We start from the raw sequence: 12,892 nt of genomic DNA, 5'->3' as shown, positions 1-12,892 counted from the left end.
CGAGCCGATCACCCCCATCCTCGCCCGGCTCCACTGGCTTCCCATCCTCAGAGGATACAAGTTCAGCATCCTGGTCCTCAACATCAAACCCTCCCTGGCCTCGCTCCTCTCTACCTCTGTGACCTCCTAACCTCCACAAATCTGTCTGCTCCCTCCGCTCAGCAGGCTCTGGCCTGCTCTATGTCCACCTTGTCCGTCCCACCATTGACGCATGGGCTTCAGCCTCTCTGCTTGCACACTCTTGAACTCCATCCCTCAGTCCCTCCACCTCACCCCCTCCCTTGCCACCTTCAAAACACTCCTCTTCCACCTTTCCTTCAATTAACCTTTGATGCCTTCCCTCTCTGCCCTCCACCTCTCCTTATCCCAACCACCAGCTCGGGTGGGCAGCCCTAACATTACAGCTCCTTGAAACTTGCTGACGTGAAAGGTGCTGCGTAAATGTAGTTCGTTGTTCTTTGGTGTATCAAAGGGTGAGGGTTAGGGTATGTGTATCAGAGGGTGAGGAGTGTGTGTAGATTGTGTTTCATCATTGGACATAAAATGACACAACATGATTTATTGTAAATTGATCCAATATTTTGCAAGTGAAAGACAATAGTTTGGATATTAATATTCAGTTGAACAGATACAGACGGGACCTCGGTTTAGTGAGGATTAAAGATCTCGCTTCTTGGGTGATTGTTATAGTGAATAAGAAACGTTACAGATTATAAAAGCTGTCACTGAAAATACACGGTGTTTATACACAGTGAGACACGGCTGCTCACTGGGGAACAACATGTCACCTTGTTTATAGATACCAAAGTGATTTGGGAGATTTTAATGAGATGCCGTCAGAGCCTCATCGACCCCATACCACACCCCAGACCCCACTCTCTGGTGACAATGTGACAATGGGAGATGTGAGGGTGTGTGTGAGAGGGATGTGAGAGTTTGTGTGGGGAAATGTGTGGATTGTGTGTGGGGGGATGTGAGGGTGTGTGTTGGGAGGATACGAGTGTGTGGGTGGATGAGAGGCTCTTTCGACCACATTAACCTGTCACTGGGCAGATTGTCAGAGGCTCAGAATTATACCAGGGATTGAACAGAGGATAAAGTTTCTCAGTGAAAGTTTGTGTGAAAGTGTGGAGATGAGACATGTTGTCAACGTTATAAAATGATATCTGTCCCTCTTCATAGTCCAGATAAACTCCGACCTTCCCGAGTCTCACTGTCAGGGGCAGGCGGGTGGGAGGTGAAGACAGAGCATCATAGCTCTTGCCCCTCAGCCTCACCCCCCAGACCCCACCCTCTGCTGACCAAGTGATTCGTTGATTCTTGTTGACAGACTCTGTGGCCAATCCCATAATCCACCATGACTTGTTGCCCACCTGCACCTCCCAGTAATGTTTCCCTGATGTGAAGCCCTCAGATCCCAGGACGATGGGATACAAACTAAACCTCTTCGGGGAGTCAGGGAGCGACTGCTGATTGTCTCCGAGTCTCACACTGGTCCGGTCCTCAGACAGGATGAGCAGGGGATGGGCTGTGTCAGGATCCAGAGTGACTGTAACTGGAGGGAGAATCAGACCATTAATGTCAGACACATTTACAATTATAAATAAGATGATCTTCAGCGTCGTCACCGGGAGAGAAGCCTTTGTGTAAAACATTGACATCTCCTGGGAACAGAATCCAGCAGAAAGGCTGACAGTCTGTGTGTGTGAGGGGGGATGTAAGAATGTGTGTGTGGGCGGGGATGTGGGGGTGTGTGGGGCGCGGATGTGGGGGTGTGTGGGGCGCGGATGTGGGGGTGTGTGGGGAATTTGAGTGTGAGTGGGCATGTGAGGGTATGTGGGGAGGATGTCTGTGTAGGGGGATTTGAGGGTGTGTGTGGGGGTTGTGAGATTGTGTGTGGGGGGTGGAATCCGATGGTGAGTGTGTGTGCGGGCTGTCAGGGTGCATGTGTGGGAGATGTGAGGGTGTCTTTGTCGGGGGGAATATGTGTGTGAGAGGGGGGATGTGAAGATGTGTGTGTGGGTGGGGATGTGAGCGTGTGTGGAGGGTTGAGGATATGTGTGGGGTGGTGGTTTGTATGAGGGGGGTGAGGGGAGTTAGGGGTGGTGAGCGTCCATCTGGGGGTGGTGATTACAGGGCGGTGAGGGTGTGTGAGGATGTGGGACTATGTGAGGTTGTGGGTGGGGGCATAAGATGGTGTATGGGGTGGGCACGGTCAGGGTGTGTGGGGAGGTGGTGAGGGTGTTTGCGGTGGGGTGAGATTGTGTGTTGGTGGGAGATGTGAGGTTTGTATGTGAGTATGTGAGGGTGTGTGTGGGGGGGGGATGTGAGTGTGTGTGGGGGATGTGAGGGTGTATCTGTAGGGGAGGTGAGGATGTGTGGGGGCAATGTGAGGATATGGTGCTGGTATGTGAGGGTGTGTGTGGGGATGTGAGGGTATGTGGGGGGTGTAATGTGGGGTTTAATGTGGGCGTACGTATGGGGGCAATGTGGGCATGTGAGGGGGGATGTGAGTGTGTGTGGGGGTGGAAATGGCCATGTGTTTGAGGTGGGATGTGAGCTTGTGTGCGTGGGGATGTGAAGTTTTGTGTGGGGGGATGTAAGGCTGTGTTTGGGGGTGTGATGTGAGGGTGTGTGTGGGGCCGATGTGATGGTGTGTGGAGGTTTGTGAGGGTGTGTGTGGATGTGAGGTTGTGTATGGGGGCAATGTAAGAGTGTGTGTGCGTGGGTGGAAATGATGGTGTGTGTGGGCGGAGATGTGAGTGTGTGTGGAGGGGTTGTGTGTGGGGGAGGGGATGTGATGTTGTGTGGGTGATGTGAAGTTGTGTGGGTGATGTGAGGGTGTGTGTGGGGGGGATGTGAGGTTTTGTTGGCAGAGATGCAAGGATGTGTGTGGGGGCATGTGATGGTGTATGTGTTGGAGGTGTTGAGGGTGTTGCGGAGGTTTGAGTGTGTGTCTGTTGGGGCGATGTGAGCTTGTGTTTGGGGCATATGAGGGTGTGTGTGATGGGGGAGGATGTGATGGTGTGTGGGAGCTTGATGGTGTTTTGGGGATTGGTGGGATGTGAGCGGAAGATGTGGGTGTGGTGAGGGTATTTGTGGGGGTGTGTATGGGTGTGTATGAAGGTGTGTGGAGTGTTTGATGTTGTATGTGTGGGGATGTGAGGTTGTGAATGGGAAGGGGGATGTGAGTGTGTGAGAGGTTGTGTTTGTGAGGGTGTGTGGGAGGATACAAGGATGTGTGTGAGGGTACTTGGAGGTATGAGTTTGAGTCCATATGAGAGTGTGTGGGGTGTATGTAATGTTATATGTGTGGCGGATGTGAGGCTCTGAGTGGGATTGGGGATGTGAGGATATGTCGGGGAGGTGTGAGGATGTGTGAGGTGAGGATATGAAGGTGTGTGTGGGGGGAATGTGAGGGTGTGAGTGAGGCGGGTGATGAGCATGTGTGTATGTGGGTGAATGTGAGCGTGTGTGAGGGTTTGCGAGGGTGTGTGTAATGGTGTGTGGGGTGGGGGGGGTTGTGATTTGAGGGAGACTGTATGGGTGGGATGTGTGTAAGTGTGACGCGGAGTGTGAGCGTGTGAGTTTGGGGTGATATGTGGGTGGTTGAGGGTGCGCCCGGGGATGTGAGGGTGTGTGTGAGGTAAATATGAATATATGTGTTGGGGGGGGGGGGTGTGAGTGGGGGAAATGTGTTAAGGTGTGTGTGGGGGGAATGTGGGTGTGTGTGGGGGATGTGTGCGTGTGGGGGGGGTGTGCATGTGGAGGTGATGTGTGCGTAGAGCGGTGATGTGTGTGAGGGGGGGTTGATGTGTACGAGGGGATTTGATGTGTGCGAGGGGGATTGATCTGCGTGTGGGGGGGTTGATGTGTACGTGGGGGGGAATGTGTGCGCGGGGGGAATATATATGTGAGGGACGTGGGTATGAAAGTCTATTTTTTTGGGGGGGGGCAGGGTGATGTGACTGTGTATGGGGTGGTGGGGAGTCAGTGTGTTGGAGGTTGGTGGTTCGGTCACTCAGACTCTTACCTGCACACCTGCGAATCCTTTTCAACACTGGAACCAAGAAGAAAGAAGTGATCAGATCTTTGGCAGCTCCTAACCAAGTCACACTGCCTCCCTCCCTCTCCCTCACTCTCTCTAACTCACTCCCTCCGTCTCTCACTCCCTCTCTCACTCCCTCCGTCTCTCCTTTCCTCTGTCCCTCTCTCCTTCTCGCTCCCTCCATCTCACTCCCTCTCTCTCCCCCATCATCTCTCTCTCTCCCTCCGTCTCACTCCCTCCCTCCATCCCTCCTCCTCTCACACCCTCCTCCTCTTACTCCCTCCTGCTATCATGCCCTCCCTCTCTCACGCCCTCCCTCTCACGCTCTTCCTCTCTCATGCCCTCCCTCTTTCTCTCCCTCTTTCTCTCCCTCCCTCCCTCATTGAAGCTCACTCATTTTTTTCCCCCTTTAGTGTGTGTATGTTCACAAGCCAATGTTGTCTTCGGGAAGAGAAGGGAAAGTTGAAGATGTGAAATAGACCAATGGTTGGAGTTAAACAGTCTGTAATAATTTATGGAATAGAATCATTGAAATTTACAGCCCAGAAGGAGGCCATTCACCACCAAGTCTATATGGGCTCTCAGATCAAAGTGTTCATACAACAGCTGCCCTGCCCTACAACTAAACCCCTTCAAGCCTCTATCCCTCATATACGTACCTATCTACTTCTCTGTCTACTTCCCCTCTGTTCCACCATTGGAAATCATGCATACAGCCACTTCGCCCTTAAATTCTGGAACACTCTCACTCAATCCCGTTCCCGTTGTTGTTGTTGTTGCCCTCTCTCTCCCCTTTTTCAAGTCCCAACTGAAACACTTCCTTTTCGATCGTGTTTACGGTCACCTCCCACCCAGCCCCCCCCCCACCCCCCCGAAAAAAAGGCTCTTTATAATACACAATATAATAATAATCCTTGCATTTGATATCTGCCACTATTAAGCACTCTGAGACGTTATCCTGAAAGCTGGGTGCTATATAAGTGCAAGTTGTTGTCCTATAATAATAATAATCCTTGTATGTTAGATTTTCACAGAGTTTTCTGGAGAGTGTAGTGAGTGGGTATTTTGTTGGCAAACAAATGTACTTTTACTGCACCTCAATGTCCTTATGTCTGTTTTGTGTGAAGCATGTGAATGAAACTGATCACATTTAAAATTGTTATTTTATTTTGATAACTTACCCACTCTCTTCTCAAGATCTAGAGGATACAAAACAGAACTGTTAGAAACCGATTTCTGAATCCAGAATAGTTTAATGGTCAGTCTACATGTTTACAACATTAACAGATATAAACTACACAAAGTGCAGCTCAGCACAATTATATGAGGTTTGAATTACAATAAAATTTACAGTTACACAGCACCTTCCACAGCGGGGGACATCCCAAAGCACTGACAATGCTGGGGTCTGAGCTGGAGGTGGGAGCCGGGGTGGAGGGTCAGCAGAGGGAGATGGGAATATTAACTGAAAAAGCAGAGTAAGTAGGTCATGAGATGGGCCTTGAACGAGGTGAGGGAGGGGCCGAGACAGAAGGATTCTTGGATTGAGTTGCAGAGAGTGGCGGCAGAGAGGCTGAAAGCCTGACCTGCTGATGGTGGGGAGGATCGGGTGGTGACATGAAACAGACCGGAGGTCACTGAGTGAAGGGAGAGACCAATTGTTTTATAGAACTTACACATTCATACAGTAAGTGTTGTGATGAGAGATGTTACTGATGGGAACGTACCTTTGATCTCTCGATGCTGTTTTACACTGTAGCCGACCAGAACACTCAGCATCATTATGGCAAGTCCTAAGAGCAGTGAGGAAACCACCAAACCCACTGGCACTTTGGGAAAGAACTCGTCTGTCAAGAAATGTAAATAGACATTTAAGTATCTATTCTGATGTCAAAACAATAAATATCTTTATTTACCCTCAAGTGACTGTATTACACACAATAGCTCAGTAGCTGTCACGGGCTTCACTCAAAGTGAAGTCCTGGTAGTGTATTGGATAGAACGCTCGCCTCGCATGTGAGAAGACACGGGTTAGATTCCCAGGCAGAGAGAAACATTAGACAAGTTTCCTTACTCCACATGCCTCTGTTTACTTAGCAGTTAAGTAGGAACCCGCTTGTTCATTGTTTGGAAGATCGCTTTCCAGGGCTAATAATCCCATCAAAAAATACAATATAATAATAATTGGGTCACTCAATCCGTGACTGTTTGTGGGACACTGCTGTGTGCAATTGGCTGCCGTGTATCACCCACAAAATATACAGTCAATTCACTTAAGAGTATAGTCTGTGAAGCTCTTTATGATGTTTCATTCAAACACGTGATAATGCACTGTATCAAATCCTACAATTATTATTATGTACTTTTCCTGGGCAGAGAATTGGGGTCTTGGAGCTGAAGTGGCACTAAAGGGATGTGGTTGTTAAGGGAATGTCAGAATAAAATCCATTCTTTGTGGCCGTCCCGTTAGTCCAGTCCCTGAGAGCCAGACTCCAAGGGTGAATGTATGGATAAGGAAAAGAAAAGGAACAAAGATGGAGCTTTGAGGAACCCCCTCTGTGAATATACTGGGCAGATGTGAAGCCATTGGTAAGATAAAGTGGAGATGCTGGGAGAGACAGGCATGAAACTAGCAAAGTACAGAGGATGTGAGGTGAATCAGGGAGGAGAAGTGGACAAGTGTGAAAGGTGATAGAGCGATAGAGAAGGACAAAGAGACACAGGGAGCCCTAGTCATCAACAGAGAGAACATCTGGTGTGACTTTGTCCAGGGCTCTCTTGGTGCTGTGGGCAGGGAGGAAGCCAGTTTGGAGAGAATTTTACAGGAAATGATGGAAAAGGAAGGAATGGATCTTCCAGGCTACAACTCATCCCAGCACCTTGGAGAGGAAGGGCAGGTTGGAAATGGGGCAACGGCTAGAGAGACTGTAAGGAATTCAGTGAAAGTTTAAGTTGAAGAGCGTAAATGGCAGCATTTGTGAAAGAGAATTGCCATGCCAGAGGAAAGGAAACCATTCCTAATATCTATTTAATTTTAGTTTTCAAATGTGATTTATGGAGGAACTTCTATCCTTCAATGTCAAGTAAATAGAAATTGAGACCCCAAAGAGAACATTGGAACAAATGTAAAGCAGAATCCCAAACATTCTTCCATAAAAATAGCAAATAGAGGGTAATCGGGAACAAGATAAATCCATAGGGATACAAAGTGAATTGAAGAGAAGGCTGAACAGGAGATAGTGATGTATTAAATGACCACATTTGTTGGTAATCAAACAGACGGTCACTAACAATGTGCTGTCCAATATAACAGTGATGACCGAGCAATACCTGGCAACTCATGAACCTGAGTGAATGGAAATGCTGCCTCCATGTGGATGTCCTATAATTATGTCCTATTCCCCAGCTCAGGTCCATTTCCCTGACAGTCCAGCACCTTCGCACATCCTCCCAATTTGAAAGATGTTTTACAAATGTCTTTTGTTGTTGTGCTAGCTTCTCAGCTCTTAACCTGTAGTCTTCCCTTCACTGTGAGGTGGATCAGGCAACTTTTGCCTTTTCTGAAGCAATGGTGGCTGTGAGTTATGAAGTGTTGATTAATTCACAAGATAATCACAGTTTGAATAGGTTAGCAGGAAGGATGGGTGAGCTGGAGTACTGAAATCAGAATTGATTTCAGTTTGTAATGAGAATATTCAATGGCTTCAAAACCCTCCATGGCCCTGCTTCTCCTGATCTTTGTGATAAGCTAACTCTGTTTCTGCCCCAGTTCTGTAGAATTCCATCCACAGACCCTCCATTCGCTCAGTCACTTGTCAAGATCCACCTCTTTCACCGAGCTTTCATTCATTCATTCCTACTGCCGCCCACCCTGCCCTCCATCCCTCCTGACCCCAAACTTCAGATCGGGTCCAACATGGGGTTGGACCTTTGTATAGTGTGTCTCACATTGGGACGTCCTCCTGACATGAAAGGCACTTTACAAATGTAATTTGTTGTTCTCAAACCACATGCTGAGTTTGGTATTTTGAAAGGATGAACTCAAGTGGACCGTATCATCCAGACTGATCGAGTTTTCACTTCATGTGCTGTACAAATCTGCATCATATTTAACAAACAATCATTAATATTTCCTTCTTGTTCATTTACTGACCTGAGATTTGGAGTTTTGCTTCTTGTTCATTTTCTGAATTGTGAATCAGACACCTGATCTTGTTGGTTGAACGGATTATTTCTATTTCGCTTTTAACAATGAAGAGACCTTTAGAATCCTCTCTGACAGTCCAATTACTGAGTGTTGTTAAGTTGTTTCCCTGATCATCAAACCATAGAACCTTTGGTGCTGGGAACCATCCACTGGATTCACACAGCAGCCTCACACCATCACTGTGCTGCTCATCAACGTGAATCCAAAGCTGACTGCCAAGGCCTGGAAGAGACAGGAGTCGTGAATCAGACAATATTTATACCCGGGACATTAAAGAGCAGTAACTAAACTGAAAACACGTTTACAACTTTCTGAATAAATTGACACTAATGAATTGTTCTTGTCAATATAAATTATTGCATTTTGAAAATAACATTAACAAATAATGAATATTTGTATACAGAGATTACATTAAATAAAATGAATTGTAAATATTACTGACCTATAACATTCAACTCTATCAGTACATCTTGATTTGATCCGGCGTACTCCACAAAGCATGTGTACTCTCCATTATCTGACACCCGCACATTTCCCAGTCTGAGAGACACATTGCCATAGATAAACTCCTTTAAAAATAGTTGTGTTCTATGTCTGTAGGCTTCATCCTGTTTTCTCAGTTGATGTCGTCCCTCCTTGTATAAGTACACAGGGGAATCGTAACTTGTCCTGAACCATCTCACCTCCACACCTTCTCGTGGCAGGTCTGTGGAACACTTACAGTCCAGGACAACATCTGAACCAGCAATGGCTGGGACAGGGAGGGCCGGGCCACTGACTGTGAATCTCTCTGTTCAATAACAAACAATGGATAGTTAGGATTTTTAGTCACACTGACTCAGACAAACTCTGTCAATAGACAGTCACTGAGATAATAATCCTTGCAAAGGCAGGGCGAAACCTTGGGCAAGTTTCCTTACTCCACACGCCTAATAATAATCCCTCCAAAACCAAAAAAACCAATAATAAATAGGTCATTTTCAATCTACGACTGTTTGTGGGATATTGCTGTGCGCAATTGGCTGCCGCGTTCGCCCACAAATATACAGTCAATTCACTTTACAGTGTGTTCTATGAAGCGCTTTGGGTCGTCCTCCTGACGTGAAAAGCGCTATATCAAATGCAAGGATTATTATTATTATTATACATACTCCCTCTCGGTGACGTCATCCTCAGGCAAAGGATCAATTTTCATGTGTATGTAGATGAAATCCAACTCTATCTCACCACCTCCACCATTGACTTACAGGACCGTTGATGTCCTGGCTAATGATCTGTCTGACATCAAGTCCTGGACAAGAGCCAATTTCCTCCAGCTCAATGGAAGAGAGGCTCTCTTGCTTGGCTCCTGCAGCAGTTCCTCACTTCATCTGTTGAACATTATCACTATTCATGGCTGCACTCTTCATCTCACCGAATCAATACGGGAGCTCAGCCATCCTTCAAACCCCACATTCGTGCCGTGACCCTTTCTGCCATTCCCAACCTGTGCAACATTACCTGCCCCCAAAACTGCCTCTCATCACAGGCCTCCTGAGGCTCTGATCCATGCTTTTATCACATCTCGGCTTGACTATGCCAACTGCCTGCTCACCGGACTTCCCAGCTCTTCCCTCCACAAGCTACAGATTGTTCAGAACTCTGCAGCTTGTGTCCTCTCCCACACCAGCCTCTGGGAACTTATCATCCCAGTTCTTGCCCAGCTTCACTGGCACCCCATCCCTCAGAGAATCAAGTACAAAATCCTCGTTCTCATTTTTAAGTCCCTCCATAGACTTGCTCCCCCCTACCTTTCTGACCACCAAATCCCATATCAGCCTGTCGGCTCCCTCCGCTCAGTGAACACTGGCCTGCTTCAGGTCGCCCGCACTTCCAGCACCACCATTGCCAATCAGGCATTCAGCATCTCTGCCCCCACACTCTGGAATTTTGTCCAACAATCCCTCCACCTCATACCCTCTCTTGCCTCCTTCAAGTCCCTTCTAAAGATCTTGCTCCTCAATTGTATCTTTGGGCACCTTCCCACCCACATCCCCTGCCGTCCACCTCTCCTGACCCGACTCCCAGCTCGGGTCTAAAAACCCCTGACTGCCTAGCGCTCTGGGACATTTTGTTTTTGTTATTGTTGTTGCATTGTCAGAAGTGCTGTCCTTCTGATGAGCCATTAATTTGAGGTCCTGTCTGCCTGTTTATGTGTCAGTAAACATCCAGTGGCTTTACTCGAAAAGAGAAGGGAGTTTGCTACGTTCACCTGCACTTCACAGTGAGAAACGCTTTGAAATGTTTTGATGCTATATTCTCACAAGACTCTGTGAAGAAATGTTTGCTGATCTCACTTATAACCAGGTTAGCTACAATTTCAGATTTTATGTTCCTTTGTTTTACAAGAAGGAAGTGTTGTCCACTATTTAGCTTGACAATTCCCTTCATTATTTAAGCATCTCAATCAGATCCCCCTTCAACCTAATCAGCTCTGAGGAGTATAACCGATGTCTAACCAGCCTCTCAACACAGTTAAAACATTTCATCCCAGGTATTAATCTCATGAATCATTTTAAGAATAGTGGAACTTCCTTCTCACAGAATCATACAATAACACAGCACAGGAGGACATTCGGCCCAGCGAGTCCATGCCGGCTCTTTGAAAGAGCTAATATCTTAAAATCTCAGAGCTTTTAAAAAAAAGCATTTGGTCACTCAATTCAAAACTGTTTATGGGGCACTACTGTGCAAAATTGGCTGCCACAAATCTGCCCACAAAATTTTCCACAATTCTGTGAAATGCTTTGAGACGTCTCAGCAATGAGATGAGGCACTATATCAAATGCAAATGTGATTGTTACATAAATTCCTCACTTTTATATTCCTCTTTATAAAGACCATCATTAGTTTCACTAATTACTTTATCAACCCAAAAACAAGATTTCAGTGATTTATGTATTTGGAACCTAAATGCCTTTGCTCATCTCCTGGAACATTAGCAGCTCTCAGTGTGTGAATCACACTCACTCCCAACCACCACCTTCAGCAGCTCTCCCTTTACCTTCAGCAATTTAACACCAACAGAAATCAAACAGATTCAATGTGTTTCCTTACCAGTCAGTGAGAGGGGAAGCACAAGCCATAGGACCTGAACAAAGTGTTTCCAGCTCATCCTCTAGGACCTTCACAATGAGATCAGAACTGGTTACAACACAGCAAATCAGATCATTACACACAGAGATTTGTGATCAAATATAATTAATAAAATATAAAACATAATTAATAATTCTGTGATGTTACAACATGTTCTTTGAATTTACACACACAGCAGAACAAACTGCCTTCTCTGTTGGAATAGTGATTGGGAACTTTAACTGTGACAGTGAGGCCCCCCCTGGTCCCGCACTGGGGGTCTCCATGAGGTGGTTTGGGGAAGAAACATATTATGTGTAACTGCTGTAATGTGCTCCTTCCCTCCCCCTCCTCACAGCCGCTCTTATTCACCCCAACAAGATGCAGGTCAGAGAGGAGCTCCCATTCCCTCCCTCCTCACTTGCCTCCAATTCTCAGCGTTTAAACAACAACTGGGAATAAACTGACTGCAGAGCTCCCACTTTACTACTGACACAAACCTGACAATAGAGAACATTTATTTTGCACTAACTTTACCAGTTGCAGCTTCACTTCCAACCAAAGGATCCAATTTGGAATGTAGATTTTAGTGATATCACTCACAACCCATTTAACATGCGATAAACACTGTGTTTGCACCTTAATCAAAACCGCCATAGATGTGCGCTGAGTTTGTTTAGGTCATAGCTCATCAACAATAGGAGTTTCACCCAAAAAAAATACCCATGACATTTCCCATTGCCAGACCTTTCCGATGAGGTATAAATCATATCTTTATGTCAATGCGTTATTTGCGGACAGACCCACATTTTGTCTTTATTAATATAGATATATTCCTTCTTGAAAGGTGTGTGTTATCCTCTGTCACTTCTTTGTTGCAGAATACCATGCATACCTCATATTTTGGGGCTTAATTAAAGAATTTTTAACATAGTTCATCAATTGAAGATTTCCCCAAAATATGCCCATGACACTCCCCCTTACAAGTCCTTTCCGATGAGATATAAATCATGTCTCTACGTCAATCGGTTATTGCGTTCCTGGTGGACACACAGACAGACTGACTCTGTCTTTATTAGTAATTTTTTAAACACCAGATCAGCGCACTTAACAGTGAAACCAATGAATTGTATACTGGAATTACAGTAGAGTTAATTACGGACGGGGGTGGGCAATGTGGCGGAGGTGGAATAAAGGGGTCCTGGTTAGGGAATGGATGTGTGGTAGCAAGGAAATACAGATACGATGCCGGCTGGGGTCAGACACCACCTCACCTTTGTACTGGGTATAGGCGGTAATATAATAACCACCTTTTTATTTGATACAACAAGCAGCGGGAAAGCTCGGGAAAGCTTTGCCTGAAAGGATGGTTTAAGCTGATTCAATAACAATGTTTAAGAGAAAAGTAGATAATTATTTGGGGAGAATGAATTTGCAGGGCTCTGGGGAGAGAGCGGGGAATAGGATTGATTTGGAAGCTCTTTTCAAAGAGCCGACACAGACACAATGGACCAAATTGCCTC

General features: G+C 46.3%; 1 protein-coding gene across 3 annotated transcripts in view; it reads right to left on the bottom strand.

The window, feature by feature from the left end:
- Positions 1-549: 549 nt before the first annotated feature.
- LOC103172580 (butyrophilin subfamily 1 member A1) overlaps positions 550-12,892 on the bottom strand; it is a 20,933-nt gene continuing 8,590 nt past the window's right edge. For 2 of the 3 annotated variants that reach the window (XM_042344821.1, XM_042344822.1), the window contains exons 3-9: positions 11,352-11,419; positions 8,698-9,048; positions 8,202-8,477; positions 5,776-5,895; positions 5,230-5,247; positions 4,034-4,060; positions 550-1,555 (exon numbers count right to left, since the gene is read on the bottom strand). In XM_042344821.1, the coding sequence (XP_042200755.1) occupies positions 1,035-1,555; positions 4,034-4,060; positions 5,230-5,247; positions 5,776-5,895; positions 8,202-8,477; positions 8,698-9,048; positions 11,352-11,409 (1,371 nt within the window). In that variant the 5' untranslated portion in view covers positions 11,410-11,419 and the 3' untranslated portion in view covers positions 550-1,034. The remainder of the gene's footprint in view (positions 1,556-4,033; positions 4,061-5,229; positions 5,248-5,775; positions 5,896-8,201; positions 8,478-8,697; positions 9,049-11,351; positions 11,420-12,892) is intronic. The other variant, XM_042344823.1, reaches the window with a different exon arrangement.

The sequence above is a fragment of the Callorhinchus milii genome, unplaced genomic scaffold, assembly GCF_018977255.1.
Source record: "Callorhinchus milii isolate IMCB2004 unplaced genomic scaffold, IMCB_Cmil_1.0 Scaffold30, whole genome shotgun sequence".
Taxonomy (NCBI): domain Eukaryota; kingdom Metazoa; phylum Chordata; class Chondrichthyes; order Chimaeriformes; family Callorhinchidae; genus Callorhinchus; species Callorhinchus milii.
Note: the sequence above shows the minus strand (reverse complement) of the source record. Positions and strands in the feature narration are given on the sequence as shown.